We start from the raw sequence: 12,547 nt of genomic DNA, 5'->3' as shown, positions 1-12,547 counted from the left end.
AAAAAAAAAAAAAAAAAAAACACATATTTCCAACAACAGCGACATTTCGACTCCAAAGTACATATCATTCGTTGTGATCAGGTTTTGTCCTATTCTCCTATCTTTACGAATCACCATCGTGTTAGACCTTTTCCTGATTTTTGGGTTTGATCTTTGTCGAACGATCCGTTAGTGTTCTCAATTGCAGAAAGCATAATTGAAGGCTATGAATCTTTATTTGTCTTATAGGTTTAATGATTTACTGACTCTAATAAGAATGATTAAGTAAAACCCTACTCGAAATTTCTCAACTTTATGATGTTTTAATTCGTTTCGTGACCCTTTCATGTGAAGATTGGTAAGAACGCATAGTATAAGAATCTGAGGTTTTGGATTTGTTTTGTGATCCTTTCTTTAAGGGAAATTGAGGTTGACCATGTGAAGATTATACAAGATTAAATTGATTTTTGTATCCATTGTTTCATTATTAGCAAAAACAAAAAATGGCAAGGTCAGGGGTTGATGAGACATCAGAATCTGGAGCTTTTGTGAGGACAGCATCAATATTCCACAACTTTGTTTCACAAGACCTTCATTCTCAGTTCCCAGCTGAATCCGGAAGATATCATCTTTACATATCTTATGCTTGTCCATGGGCTTGTAGATGTCTTTCTTACTTGATGATCAAAGGCCTTGATGATGCAATCACCTTCTCGGTTAGTACAATTCATATTCCTCTATCTCGCTGTTTCCATTTGGTATTAGACTGTTGAAGCTTTGTGTATTTTTATATTTGTATTTGATTAGTCGGTTCATTCCATTTGGGGAAGAACCAAGGAAACTGATGATCATAGAGGATGGGTTTTCCCGGATTCAGATACCGAGCTCCCTGGAGCTGAGCATGACTATCTTAATGGTGCAAAGACTGTGAGAGAACTCTACGAGATTGCTAGCCCCAACTATGAAGGGAAGTACACTGTTCCTGTAAGTTCTCCATCTCTTAGTGAACTCTCTCTAATCTCTCTTGTCCTGTTTCTTGAATGTTTTGTTTTGTTACTATTATGGCAGATTCTGTGGGATAAGAAGCTTAAGACTGTAGTTAACAATGAGAGTTCAGAGATAATCCGGATGTTCAACACTGAGTTCAATGGTATTGCGAGAAACCCGTCACTCGACCTTTATCCTTCTCATCTCAGAGACAGAATCGATGAGACTAACGAATGGGTTTTCAATGGGATAAACAATGGTGTTTATAAATGTGGGTTTGCTAGGAAACAAGAACCTTACAATGAGGTATAAACTCCTCAATGTCTACACCATCTTAACAAGGCTAAAACATTAATTGATACCATTGGATTGACCTCTTTTCTCTCCAGGCAGTGAACCAGTTATATGAAGCAATAGATAGATGTGAGGAAATACTCGGAAAACAGCGGTACATTTGCGGAAACACTTTCACTGAGGCAGATATCAGATTATTCGTCACCCTCATAAGATTTGATGAGGTATGTGAATCGAATTTTCTTCTTTGTTTACAATACACAGCTCATCATGTTCTTTTATTTGTGTTCCAGGTTTATGCGGTTCACTTCAAATGCAACAAGAGACTCTTAAGGGAGTACCCGAATATCTTCAACTACATAAAAGACATCTACCAAATCCAGGGCATGAGTAGCACTGTGAATATGGAACACATTAAGCAACATTACTTCGGAAGCCACCCTACGATAAACCCGTTTGGGATCATCCCTCACGGACCGGACATCGACTACTCTTCACCTCATGACCGCGACAGATTCTCCTCATGAAAAACCCATACATCATATGTCAAATGTTTTATCTCCTGTCAATAACAGCCTTGACAAATCATGTCTCTGTTTTTTTTTGGTTTAAAAGTTGATACTTGTGTGGAAATGTTGGAAGTGATGTTACTAATGTTGCTACATATTTCAAAGTGATTGTATTTTGGAGATTAACTTAAATGTTGAAACACTTGGAGACAAGCCTTTTGATATGCTTATTGTGTTAAAAGATGAAAAGGAGAGAGAGAGTGAGTTGTAAGCATGATAGCTCTTAATGACGTTTGAGTGTGATCACACCATTTTTGAAGATAAGTATACTAAAAAGGAAACATTATCGTTGAATGTTTTATCCATTTCTTGATTTTCTACTGTAGATTAAACGGCTTCTTTCAAGAATTTAAATTGAAATATACACTCACTGCAAAAAATCTTGTTGTAGAGAGCGATAAGTTTGACAAAGGTTTATTTGTCTATGTATTTTAGTAGATTATAAAATTGGGCAGATCTCACTGAATTTTCCAAATTTATATATGGATTTTTTTTAGAAATTTGTTTAAAGATACCAATGTTTACTCGTTTTTGTATTTTAATTTTACAACATTTTTTTTTTTAAAATAACTAACATTCCATATAATATAAACTTTTTTGTTAAATTTTAACCGGACTTTGAACTTATATTTATACATCTATCATTGAACAATAATTTATACATTCAAAGACTATGCAAGGAATATAGACAAAAGATCCTTATTTGGCTCTCACTTAAGTTGTACATATAATTTTTTAATTATTTTCTATTAAAAAAATTAATTAAAGTACACATTTTGAAAAAAAATATTAAAACAAACACACTGTTTTTAAAATAAATAAAAGTAGAAAATATACATTTGGCAAACAAAAGAGTCGCTGTTTCCTACAATTTTGGTTATGAGATTAAAAAAAAAAAAAAAAAGAAAAGTCTTCGCCGTCCACTCTCAAGCTCAACCAAAGTTCTTTGGGTCCTCCTCTCTATTATTACCACTTCTTCCTCCAATCTCCTCTACACGATCCTTCATTCATCACATGAGAAAAGATCCAACACTACTGATCGGTTAGTACTACTTCTTTCTTCTCTCCTCTCTCTCGAATATACACACAAAGTTCCAAAGTTTCTCTTTTGATTTTGATTAATTGCTCCGTTGTTTCACTCAATTTCTTAAGCACTTTTCATGTTTCCTCATCTGGGTTTATGACAAGTTTAAGTCTTGCGCATAGTTTTCCAATAAAGGTCTAACCTTTAATATACATAAAGCCAATTTGGGTTCTTGAGACTTTGGTTGGTTTAGTTTCATTGATGATTATGCACTTTAAGGTTGGTTGCTTCAATCATGATGAGCTGAGTTTTTTTGTTTGTTTTTATTCTGAATCTTTAGTACATGATTCAATTTAGTGTAGGTTGGTAAGTAGAGAGGTTGAAGATGGAAGGGAAAAGATTGGACCTTAGATTTCATCACTCTGTATCATTACAATCTGTGGAGTCTGCATTGGATTTGGATGAAAACGGTTACAATCATTTAAAAATGGCTTCTTCATCGCCGCTTCAACCGTTTCCATCTGGCGGTCAGCATCCTGAAACCAGTGCTGCTGCTGCTTACTTCTCTTGGCCTACTTCAAGTCGGTTGAACGATTCAGCGGAAGACAGAGCAAACTATTTTGCAAATCTTCAGAAAGGGGTTTTGCCTGAGACTTTTGATGGTTTACCTACAGGGAAAAAAGCTACTACATTGCTTGAGTTGATGATGATTAGAGCGTTTCATAGTAAGAATTTAAGGAGGTTTAGCCTCGGTACAGCTATTGGATTTCGGATTCGACGAGGTGTTTTGTCAAATATTGCAGCTATTCTTGTCTTTGTTGCTCGGAAAGGTCACAAACAATGGCTTAACCCTCTTCAGTGTTTACCTACAGCCTTGGAGGTGAACTATCTGTTGCCTATTCTACTTTACTTATCTTGGAACCTTCAGTAATGTAGATACTACAAACTTGGAACATATTGTAGAAGAATCCTTTTTTACTTTATAGTATCTTACTTTAACAGGGTCCTGGAGGAGTTTGGTGTGATGTAGATGTTGTTGAGTTTCAATATTATGGTGCACCTGCGCAAACGCCCAAGGAGCAGGTGTATACAGAGCTTGTTGATGATCTGAGAGGCAGTGGTTCGTCTATTGGATCTGGTTCACAGGTAACCAACCTCCCTGTAACTTTTTTACTAATTTGACAGACATGCTTATGATTCTCATATTGCAGGTGGCTAGTCAAGAGACATATGGAACCTTAGGTGCAATTGTAAAGAGTAAAACCGGTATCAGACAGGTTGGTTTCCTAACGAACCGGCACGTTGCAGTTGATTTAGACTACCCAAGCCAGAAGATGTTTCATCCATTGCCACCTAGTCTCGGTCCCGGAGTCTACTTAGGTGCAGTGGAAAGAGCAACTTCATTCATTACTGATGACCTTTGGTATGGCATTTTCGCTGGAACTAACCCAGGTAGCTCAGTAACAATGTATATAATAACTCTGATGTATAGTGGCGTAGCACAATTTTGATTAGGTTTCTCTCTTTTATGCAGAAACATTTGTTCGAGCTGATGGAGCCTTCATTCCATTTGCCGAAGACTTCAATATGAACAATGTAACCACAACTGTCAAAGGGATTGGTGAGATTGGTGATATCCATGCTACTGATCTACAGTCTCCAATTAACAGTCTAATAGGAAGAAAAGTTATCAAAGTTGGAAGAAGCTCTGGTTTGACCACTGGGACTATAATGGCTTACGCATTGGAGTACAATGACGAGAAAGGGATTTGTTTCCTAACCGATTTTCTTGTTGTTGGTGAAAACCAGCAGACTTTTGATCTTGAGGGTGATAGTGGAAGCCTGATTCTGTTGGCTGCGGGCGAAGAGAAGAATGAGAAACCACGACCTGTTGGAATTATTTGGGGAGGAACAGCAAACAGGGGACGGTTGAAGCTAAAAGTTGGGGAACAACCTGAGAATTGGACAAGTGGAGTTGATCTTGGTAGAGTTCTTAATCTTCTTGAGCTTGAGATCATTACTTCCAATGAGGGTCTTCAAGGTCAGTGTCATCCCCTTAAATTTGTTTTTTGCGGTGCTTTTAGTATACATTGTTTCCTTCAATGTCTCTTTTTCTGAGTGCAGCCGCGGTGCTGGAGCAGAGAAACGGTATTATGTGTGCTGCAAATGATTCCACCATCGTGGAATCATCTCCTGGTGTGTGCAATATTTCCAGGTGTAAAACGGGTGAGAACTTTGAGCCTATTAATCTGAATGTCCAGCAAGTTCTTAGAGAAGAAGAGAACTCAAACATTCATCCAGAGTTCCAAATAGAAGACGTGCTAGAATCAGCACCCGTGATCGAAGAACACCAGTTCATTCCAAGTTCAAGCAACAACGGATCCCCACTCCGTCAGAAAAGTAATGGACCAGAGAATCTCGAATCCAAAAACCTTTCTTCGCTTAAGACTAGTAGCTCGGGTGATGAGATTGGCTTTTCTTTGCAGTTAGGTGAGTCAGATGCAAAGAAAAGAAAGCGAACTGATTCAACGGATGGTTCTCAAGAACCATGAAGAGTGAATGTTATGCTTCATAACATACAAAAGGATTCTAGAGTAACATCATTATTCTTTTCCACTGCATTTTTCTACAGAGGAAAGATATTCAGGATAGCATATTTGTAAGGGCTATAGTCAAAAGTTATGAGCGTATTGTGTTGGTGGATTATGAACACCTATAATTTTGTTGTACCTCGAGAACACCTTGGAGCATAAACAATGGCAATGTAGCCTCCCAGAAGTTATAGTTATAAAATGTAAGTAGAAGAAGCCTTATGGATTAATTGGTTTAAATGCAAGTAGATGTTCTGATATTCATATTATTTAACACCATAAACTGAGTTTTAGACATACAATAGATACAGAGGAATATCAAACTAATGCTGCAAATTTTTTGACTCGATTAACGAACTTGAACTGTACTAATCTTTGTTGCTATTCGCTACCGGTAGATACATTTGGCCAACCTTGCTCAGCTTGAAACTTTACAAATTCAGCCAGAAGCTTGATTTCTTCGTCCTGCAACCGCGGTCCAAAGGTACATTGTCCTCTTGGCGTGCATTTCTCTCCAAACCCCTGAAGTGAACCATCAGACATATAATAACAGATCACTTAGCTAAATGGAAGGGCATTCTTGATTTATACAAGGATGATCTTGAAGAAGATCTTACCGGCATCCTTCCCTTTCCGTAGTAGGTAACACGAAATATCTCTTCTTCAGTATCAACTCCATTTCTGTAAGGTAAAAAAACAACAAAAACATTGCCAATCTTAAAGAGACAAAGATCAGTCTAACCAAAGCATAGCTTTCAGCGTAGATGAATTGGTTATTTTACCTTTGGAGGTCACTTGTGAAAAGCGTTGCACCCTGGAATAAGCAAAACAATGTGAGGTTATTGACTCCAAAGGGAAATGAAAGATGGCATGAGCCTTTGGTTTAAGTGCTTTATAAACTCACTGGTTGAATAATGTTTCCACCTGTATCGTGACACCCAATACAAGCTCTATTAAACAATGTTGCTCCTCTTTGTATATCCAAAGTCTGCCCAAGAGATTCTACACCACAACAATAACCACCAAAAGCAAGAAACTTTTCATGAACACATTCAAAACATACTTTAATTCCAGTTGCAATTCAAGGATACATTGATTCCGGTTGCAGAATCCAGATTCCATATCAGTACAAGTTCCAACAAGAAAACATTCTTTTAAAGTGAAGAGCTGTTCTGTAATGTCTCAAAAAAAAAAAAAGCAAACACTCTAATAAAGGTGGAAGCTTTTGGTCGGAGGAATGAAATAAGGTTTTACCTGGAGGGTGACAGATGGGTGAAACAGCAAGTAGAACCGCTGTGAGTGGCGGAGCTAACTTCTTGACCAGAAAGTTCAAATCTTTGTTGTGGTTTAGAGGAATTGAGTATTTCAAATCTCTCTCTCTTCCATTGCCCTTTCGAAAAAACAAAATATTATAAAGTCAAGGTCATGTATGAAACGATACCTAACCAAATGTGTGCAGAGAGAGAAAGAAATTAGAGAGAACCTTTTGGGAGGAACAGAAAAGATTGGAGGTGCGAGCAGAGGCACAAGAGAGAAGAAGACTCATCTCGATGAGTGAATTGGCGTCTCTGCTTCTTTTGGCAATTTAACCGGTTTTTGGGTTAAACCAAATTTGCTTTGGATTTGACCCCATTGTTAAAGCAAGAGAGAAGAAACCAATGTTGCTAATGTTAATAGACTTATCCGGAAATTAATAAAAAGTATTTGTATTTTAAGCAAGTGACATCTTTGTCATCATCATCCTGGTTCTAGAATCAAAAATCGTTTGCTGTACCGAGTGACATCCTTGTCATCATCATCAACCTATAACGATTTAACTAAACGGATTCCGTGAAAATGTTGGGATCGACAATATTTTGATAGTTCATGTAGACAAGTTCAAATTTAATACTAGTTCTTATGGTATATGCATGGTATATCTAAAGCAAATCTAGAAAACGTATATTTTTTTTATTCTATTAACATCTTTAAATGACTTTAAACAGTAATCCAAACTACCGAACCCAAACAAGCTCAACTGTCATCTTTCAGCCTTGAAGCTGTTGTACCGGGTAAGGTTGATCCCTCTGTTGTTTGCTTATCTTCTATGTGTAACAAAATACAATAACTCAACGTGTTAATCTAAGAGGGGTTTTTGCTGTTACTAAACGAACCTGTTCTTGAGTGCAATCTGTTTTTGTTTCCTAGCTCTGAAATTTAGAGGAAATTTCCATTGATGTTCTTGGAAAAGCAAATGATGGTTAACCCAAAAGTCGCACTTGAACATGATGGGGGAGAAAAATCTACAAGAAAGATGCTGCATTTTTCGTTAAGCTGCAACCTGGTGCGCCTTTGGTACCATGAGCCTNTCATAGTTACCGGTAGTTATGATCGTTGGGGTGGTTTTTTTTTTTAAACGAATGTAAAATTTTATTCACCAAAAAAACTATTTCTTACAACATGGTTATAAGTTTAATGAACAAAGAAGTTTTTGAGTTTCGAACAACCAGTTCTAAGTTCTACTGGAGAACCACATCACAAGGATGTCGGCATATTTCCTGTTTCCGGAGTGGAAGAGTAGCAGAAGTCTGTTCTAATGGTTTTGTAGATTAACCGGTGCAGGCGAAGGGCAGAAATTGGGTCTTCACCGTGTCTACGGTTATTACGCTCTCTCCATATTGAGTGAATGGTTGTCTGAAAAGAGTATCTCAGAAAAAGCAGAGAGTGGCTGGCAAGGGAGGATCCTGAGATGAGTAGTTGAAGTTGATCCCAAACAGAAGTTGACTGTCTCCCAAGGAATCCGGAGGTGAGCTGTGTCCAGATTTGATGGGAATAGAGGCACTGAAAAAATAAGTGATTTCTTGTTTCCAGCGGATCATGACAGAAGACACAAGCTGAATTCACATGGCTGTTCCATTTCAACATTCTATCACCTGTAGAGAGTTTGTTGTGCAGTCCAAGCCATGTTATGAATGCAAACTTTGGTGTGGCTTGTGAGAACCACACTCCTTTTGCCCACTCACAAACTGGTTGGTCGACGCGAATTAGCTTCCAAGTGTCCCCCGTCAAAAATTTCGGTTTGAACCCAGTGCTAGAATTCCATAGGTTCACATCCTCCAAATCAGGCCGGCGTTTGGATCTTGCTACTGCAATCTCTGTTTCAACATTGTTCAGAATCTGAAGTCTATGTCTTCTGCTTTGATGTGTGTTAACCACTAACTCCACTGTTGCTGTTTTCGGAATCCCTAGATCAATACACCCCCTAGGACCGATAACATCAGCCAGAGTTCCCATGGGAGACCATCTATCATACCAGAACGATGTGTTCCGGCCGTTTTTTATTTCCATTCGATGAAAAGTTTTTGCAAGGCCTCGTAGCTTGAGTAGCTTCCTCCACATCCAAGAACCATTATAAGATGTTGCTTTTAAGTCCCAAAAGGATTCTTGACGGATAAGATTTGTATGAACCCACTGTCCCCACAACGACGTCTTAGCAAACAGACGCCAAATGAGCTTAAGTCCATAGACTGTGTTGGTTTCCTTGAGTGGCCTGAGACCCAGACCACCCTCACTTTTGGGAAGACAAACAACGTGCCAAGATACCTTTGCCTTATGTGGATTTAGGATTGGTCCACTCCAGAGAAAAGCATAGCAAAGTCCTTCAATTTCCTTTACACACTTGCCCGGTAAACGAAAAGCAGAGGACCAGAAGTTCACAATGCTCATAAGGACCGATTGTATGAGTTGCAGACACCCTCCATATGATAGTGCACGGCTCGTCCAAGTACTGATCCGTTTGCGAACTTTTTCAATTAGAGGCAAGTAATCAGTGCTTGTCATTGCTTTGGTCATAAGAGGCAGTCCAAGATAACGTACCGGTAGCATTCCCTTTTGCAAATGGGAAATTTCCTCTGATCTCTTCCTGCACTTGCTCTGATATTCCAGCCATATATAAAGTAGATTTTTCGAGACTAATTTTCAGACCTGAAATCTTGGCAAACTCATCGAAGATAGATATGACTCCTTCGACTGATCGTTTGGTGCCTTCTGCAAAGACCATGAGGTCGTCTGCAAAACACAAATGTGTTAAGAGGAGGTTGTGGCATCGGGGATGATAGCCAAACTTATTCTCTTCCGCTGCTTTGTTGATCAAGATGCGTAGCACATCCCTCATGTTCATCCGTTCACCAGCTGCATACGCAGTGCAAGCCAAACCAACTTCCACAATTTTGTTGAGGCAATCAATTTTTGTGGGAAGTTGTGCACCACAAATATCGTCCATGAGCCCTTTAAATCTAGGGTCAATCACTTCCACAATTGCATTATTTTGAAACCCATGACTTATCCATTTCACCAAACTTTGATCTCCTTGGAAGCTCTCGTCCATTGGGCTTTTCCCACTAAAAAGCTCTAACAACATCACTCCAAAGCTATACACATCTCCTGCTCGTGATGGCTTTTCTCCAAGTCCATACTCTGCATGCATGTATACCACAGAATATATATAGTTCATAAAAGCGGCTAACGGCACACTTGTGAAAGAAAACATTTGTCAAAGAAGAAACAAGCATCATGAATGATCATCAAAAAATTTTATTTAGTTATAAAATTTACTAGGTAATTCATATTCCACAGAAGAATTTATTGTTTTAAATTGAATAAAATATAAAAATTAATATCCGAGTACACATACCTGGAGGAACATAACCAATGGAGCCTTTCAAGACGTGCGTGGAACTTATAGAAGCATGGCGACCATCATCAGATGCATTGAATAACACACGAGCCAGTCTGAAGTCTCCAACCTTTGCAACCATTTCTTCGTTTAGAAGAATATTGCTTGGTTTCAGATCACAATGAACAACAGGAACCTCACAATCATTGTGCAAATAATCCAACGCATATGCAATGTCAATGGCTACATTTACTCTTTCTTCAAGACTTAAACCAACACTCCCATCAGAGTTTACCTTCCTGCCTTTGATCCATTCTTCTAAGCTCCCATTGCTCAAAAACTCATACACCAAAGCTAGAAACTCTGTGTTTTTGAAGTCTATGTTTGAGCAAGAAGTTATTAGTTTCACAAGATTCCTGTGCCTTACGCTCCTCAAAGCCTCACACTCTGCGATAAAGCCTTTATAGTATCCGTGAGCTTTGAGATCGATGACTTTTACTGCAACATCAACCCCTCGTATCACCCCTTTGAATACTGATCCAAAGCTTCCAACGCCGAGAAGGTTTATAGAAGTGAAACTATCAGTAGCTCTCCTGAGCTCATCATATGAGACATTCATGAATGGTTCCTTGGTGTCAAGGATACTCCTTTATGATCATATCNCCCTCTGCAAATGGGAAATTTCCTCTGATCTCTTCCTGCACTTGCTCTGATATTCCAGCCATATATAAAGTAGATTTCTCGAGACTAATTTTCAGACCTGAAATCTTGGCAAACTCATCGAAGATAGATATGACTCCTTCGACTGATCGTTTGGTGCCTTCTGCAAAGACCATGAGGTCGTCTGCAAAACACAAATGTGTTAAGAGGAGGTTGTGGCATCGGGGATGATAGCCAAACTTATTCTCTTCCGCTGCTTTGTTGATCAAGATGCGTAGCACATCCCTCATGTTCATCCGTTCACCAGCTGCATACGCAGTGCAAGCCAAACCAACTTCCACAATTTTGTTGAGGCAATCAATTTTTGTGGGAAGTTGTGCACCACAAATATCGTCCATGAGCCCTTTAAATCTAGGGTCAATCACTTCCACAATTGCATTATTTTGAAACCCATGACTTATCCATTTCACCAAACTTTGATCTCCTTGGAAGCTCTCGTCCATTGGGCTTTTCCCACTAAAAAGCTCTAACAACATCACTCCAAAGCTATACACATCTCCTGCTCGTGATGGCTTTTCTCCAAGTCCATACTCTGCATGCATGTATACCACAGAATATATATAGTTCATAAAAGCGGCTAACGGCACACTTGTGAAAGAAAACATTTGTCAAAGAAGAAACAAGCATCATGAATGATCATCAAAAAATTTTATTTAGTTATAAAATTTACTAGGTAATTCATATTCCACAGAAGAATTTATTGTTTTAAATTGAATAAAATATAAAAATTAATATCCGAGTACACATACCTGGAGGAACATAACCAATGGAGCCTTTCAAGACGTGCGTGGAACTTATAGAAGCATGGCGACCATCATCAGATGCATTGAATAACACACGAGCCAGTCTGAAGTCTCCAACCTTTGCAACCATTTCTTCGTTTAGAAGAATATTGCTTGGTTTCAGATCACAATGAACAACAGGAACCTCACAATCATTGTGCAAATAATCCAACGCATATGCAATGTCAATGGCTACATTTACTCTTTCTTCAAGACTTAAACCAACACTCCCATCAGAGTTTACCTTCCTGCCTTTGATCCATTCTTCTAAGCTCCCATTGCTCAAAAACTCATACACCAAAGCTAGAAACTCTGTGTTTTTGAAGTCTATGTTTGAGCAAGAAGTTATTAGTTTCACAAGATTCCTGTGCCTTACGCTCCTCAAAGCCTCACACTCTGCGATAAAGCCTTTATAGTATCCGTGAGCTTTGAGATCGATGACTTTTACTGCAACATCAACCCCTCGTATCACCCCTTTGAATACTGATCCAAAGCTTCCAACGCCGAGAAGGTTTATAGAAGTGAAACTATCAGTAGCTCTCCTGAGCTCATCATATGAGACATTCATGAATGGTTCCTTGGTGTCAAGGATACTCCTTTATGATCATATCATCTGTCAAGGATACTTCTTTATTATCAGAATATCTCATCATCTCTGTTATGGAAACTCTTGAAATTATACTTACTCTAGAATATTCTCTTGTAAACACTATATAAGAAGCTGTACATTACATTGTGAATATATGAGAAACATACCTATTCTACATGGTATCAGAGCATTAACGATACCCTAGGAACCTCTCTTTATTTTCTTTTCAGCCGCCTCCTCTCTTCTCTGTTTTTCTTTCTCAAACTCTGTTTTTCTCCTCTTCTTCTTCTTCGTTCACCAATGGCTGCGTTGAACCTCTCGACAACACTCTGTCCCTCCTCACTGTGAACATGTCTCA

General features: G+C 38.5%; 4 protein-coding genes across 9 annotated transcripts; 2 read left to right on the top strand and 2 right to left on the bottom strand.

Annotated features, from left to right (window-relative positions):
* On the top strand, positions 7-1,995 carry LOC104760436 (glutathionyl-hydroquinone reductase YqjG). Its single transcript, XM_010483364.1, has 6 exons — positions 7-81; positions 471-695; positions 787-963; positions 1,048-1,272; positions 1,356-1,484; positions 1,554-1,995. Exons 2-6 carry the CDS (start codon positions 483-485, stop codon positions 1,785-1,787), a joined length of 978 nt encoding a protein of 325 aa, XP_010481666.1. The 5' UTR covers positions 7-81; positions 471-482; the 3' UTR covers positions 1,788-1,995.
* On the top strand, positions 2,719-5,704 carry LOC104760434. 6 transcript variants are annotated; one of them, XM_010483363.2, is made up of 7 exons: positions 2,720-2,871; positions 3,216-3,733; positions 3,856-3,999; positions 4,065-4,305; positions 4,388-4,894; positions 4,978-5,253; positions 5,340-5,704. In XM_010483363.2, the coding sequence occupies exons 2-7, from the start codon at positions 3,239-3,241 to the stop codon at positions 5,345-5,347; spliced, it is 1,671 nt and encodes a 556-aa protein (XP_010481665.1). In that variant the 5' UTR covers positions 2,720-2,871; positions 3,216-3,238; the 3' UTR covers positions 5,348-5,704. The 6 variants fall into 6 exon arrangements, with proteins under 6 accessions (XP_010481661.1, XP_019096099.1, XP_010481662.1 ...); XM_010483359.2 differs by having other exon boundaries at positions 2,719-2,871; positions 4,978-5,704; XM_019240554.1 differs by having other exon boundaries at positions 2,719-2,871; positions 3,211-3,733; positions 4,978-5,704.
* LOC104760433 (cytochrome c6, chloroplastic) lies at positions 5,688-7,098 on the bottom strand. Its single transcript, XM_010483358.2, has 6 exons — positions 6,928-7,098; positions 6,699-6,834; positions 6,349-6,446; positions 6,227-6,258; positions 6,062-6,125; positions 5,688-5,966 (listed from the first exon to the last, which is right to left on the bottom strand). Exons 1-6 carry the CDS (start codon positions 6,988-6,990, stop codon positions 5,826-5,828), a joined length of 534 nt encoding a protein of 177 aa, XP_010481660.1. The 5' UTR covers positions 6,991-7,098; the 3' UTR covers positions 5,688-5,825.
* LOC104763106 (probable LRR receptor-like serine/threonine-protein kinase At3g47570) lies at positions 10,734-12,168 on the bottom strand. Its single transcript, XM_010486522.1, has 2 exons — positions 11,568-12,168; positions 10,734-11,350 (listed from the first exon to the last, which is right to left on the bottom strand). Exons 1-2 carry the CDS (start codon positions 12,166-12,168, stop codon positions 10,734-10,736), a joined length of 1,218 nt encoding a protein of 405 aa, XP_010484824.1.

The sequence above is a fragment of the Camelina sativa genome, chromosome 18 (genome assembly GCF_000633955.1).
Source record: "Camelina sativa cultivar DH55 chromosome 18, Cs, whole genome shotgun sequence".
Lineage (NCBI taxonomy): Eukaryota > Viridiplantae > Streptophyta > Magnoliopsida > Brassicales > Brassicaceae > Camelina > Camelina sativa.
This window is presented reverse-complemented; position numbering and strand designations above follow the sequence as displayed.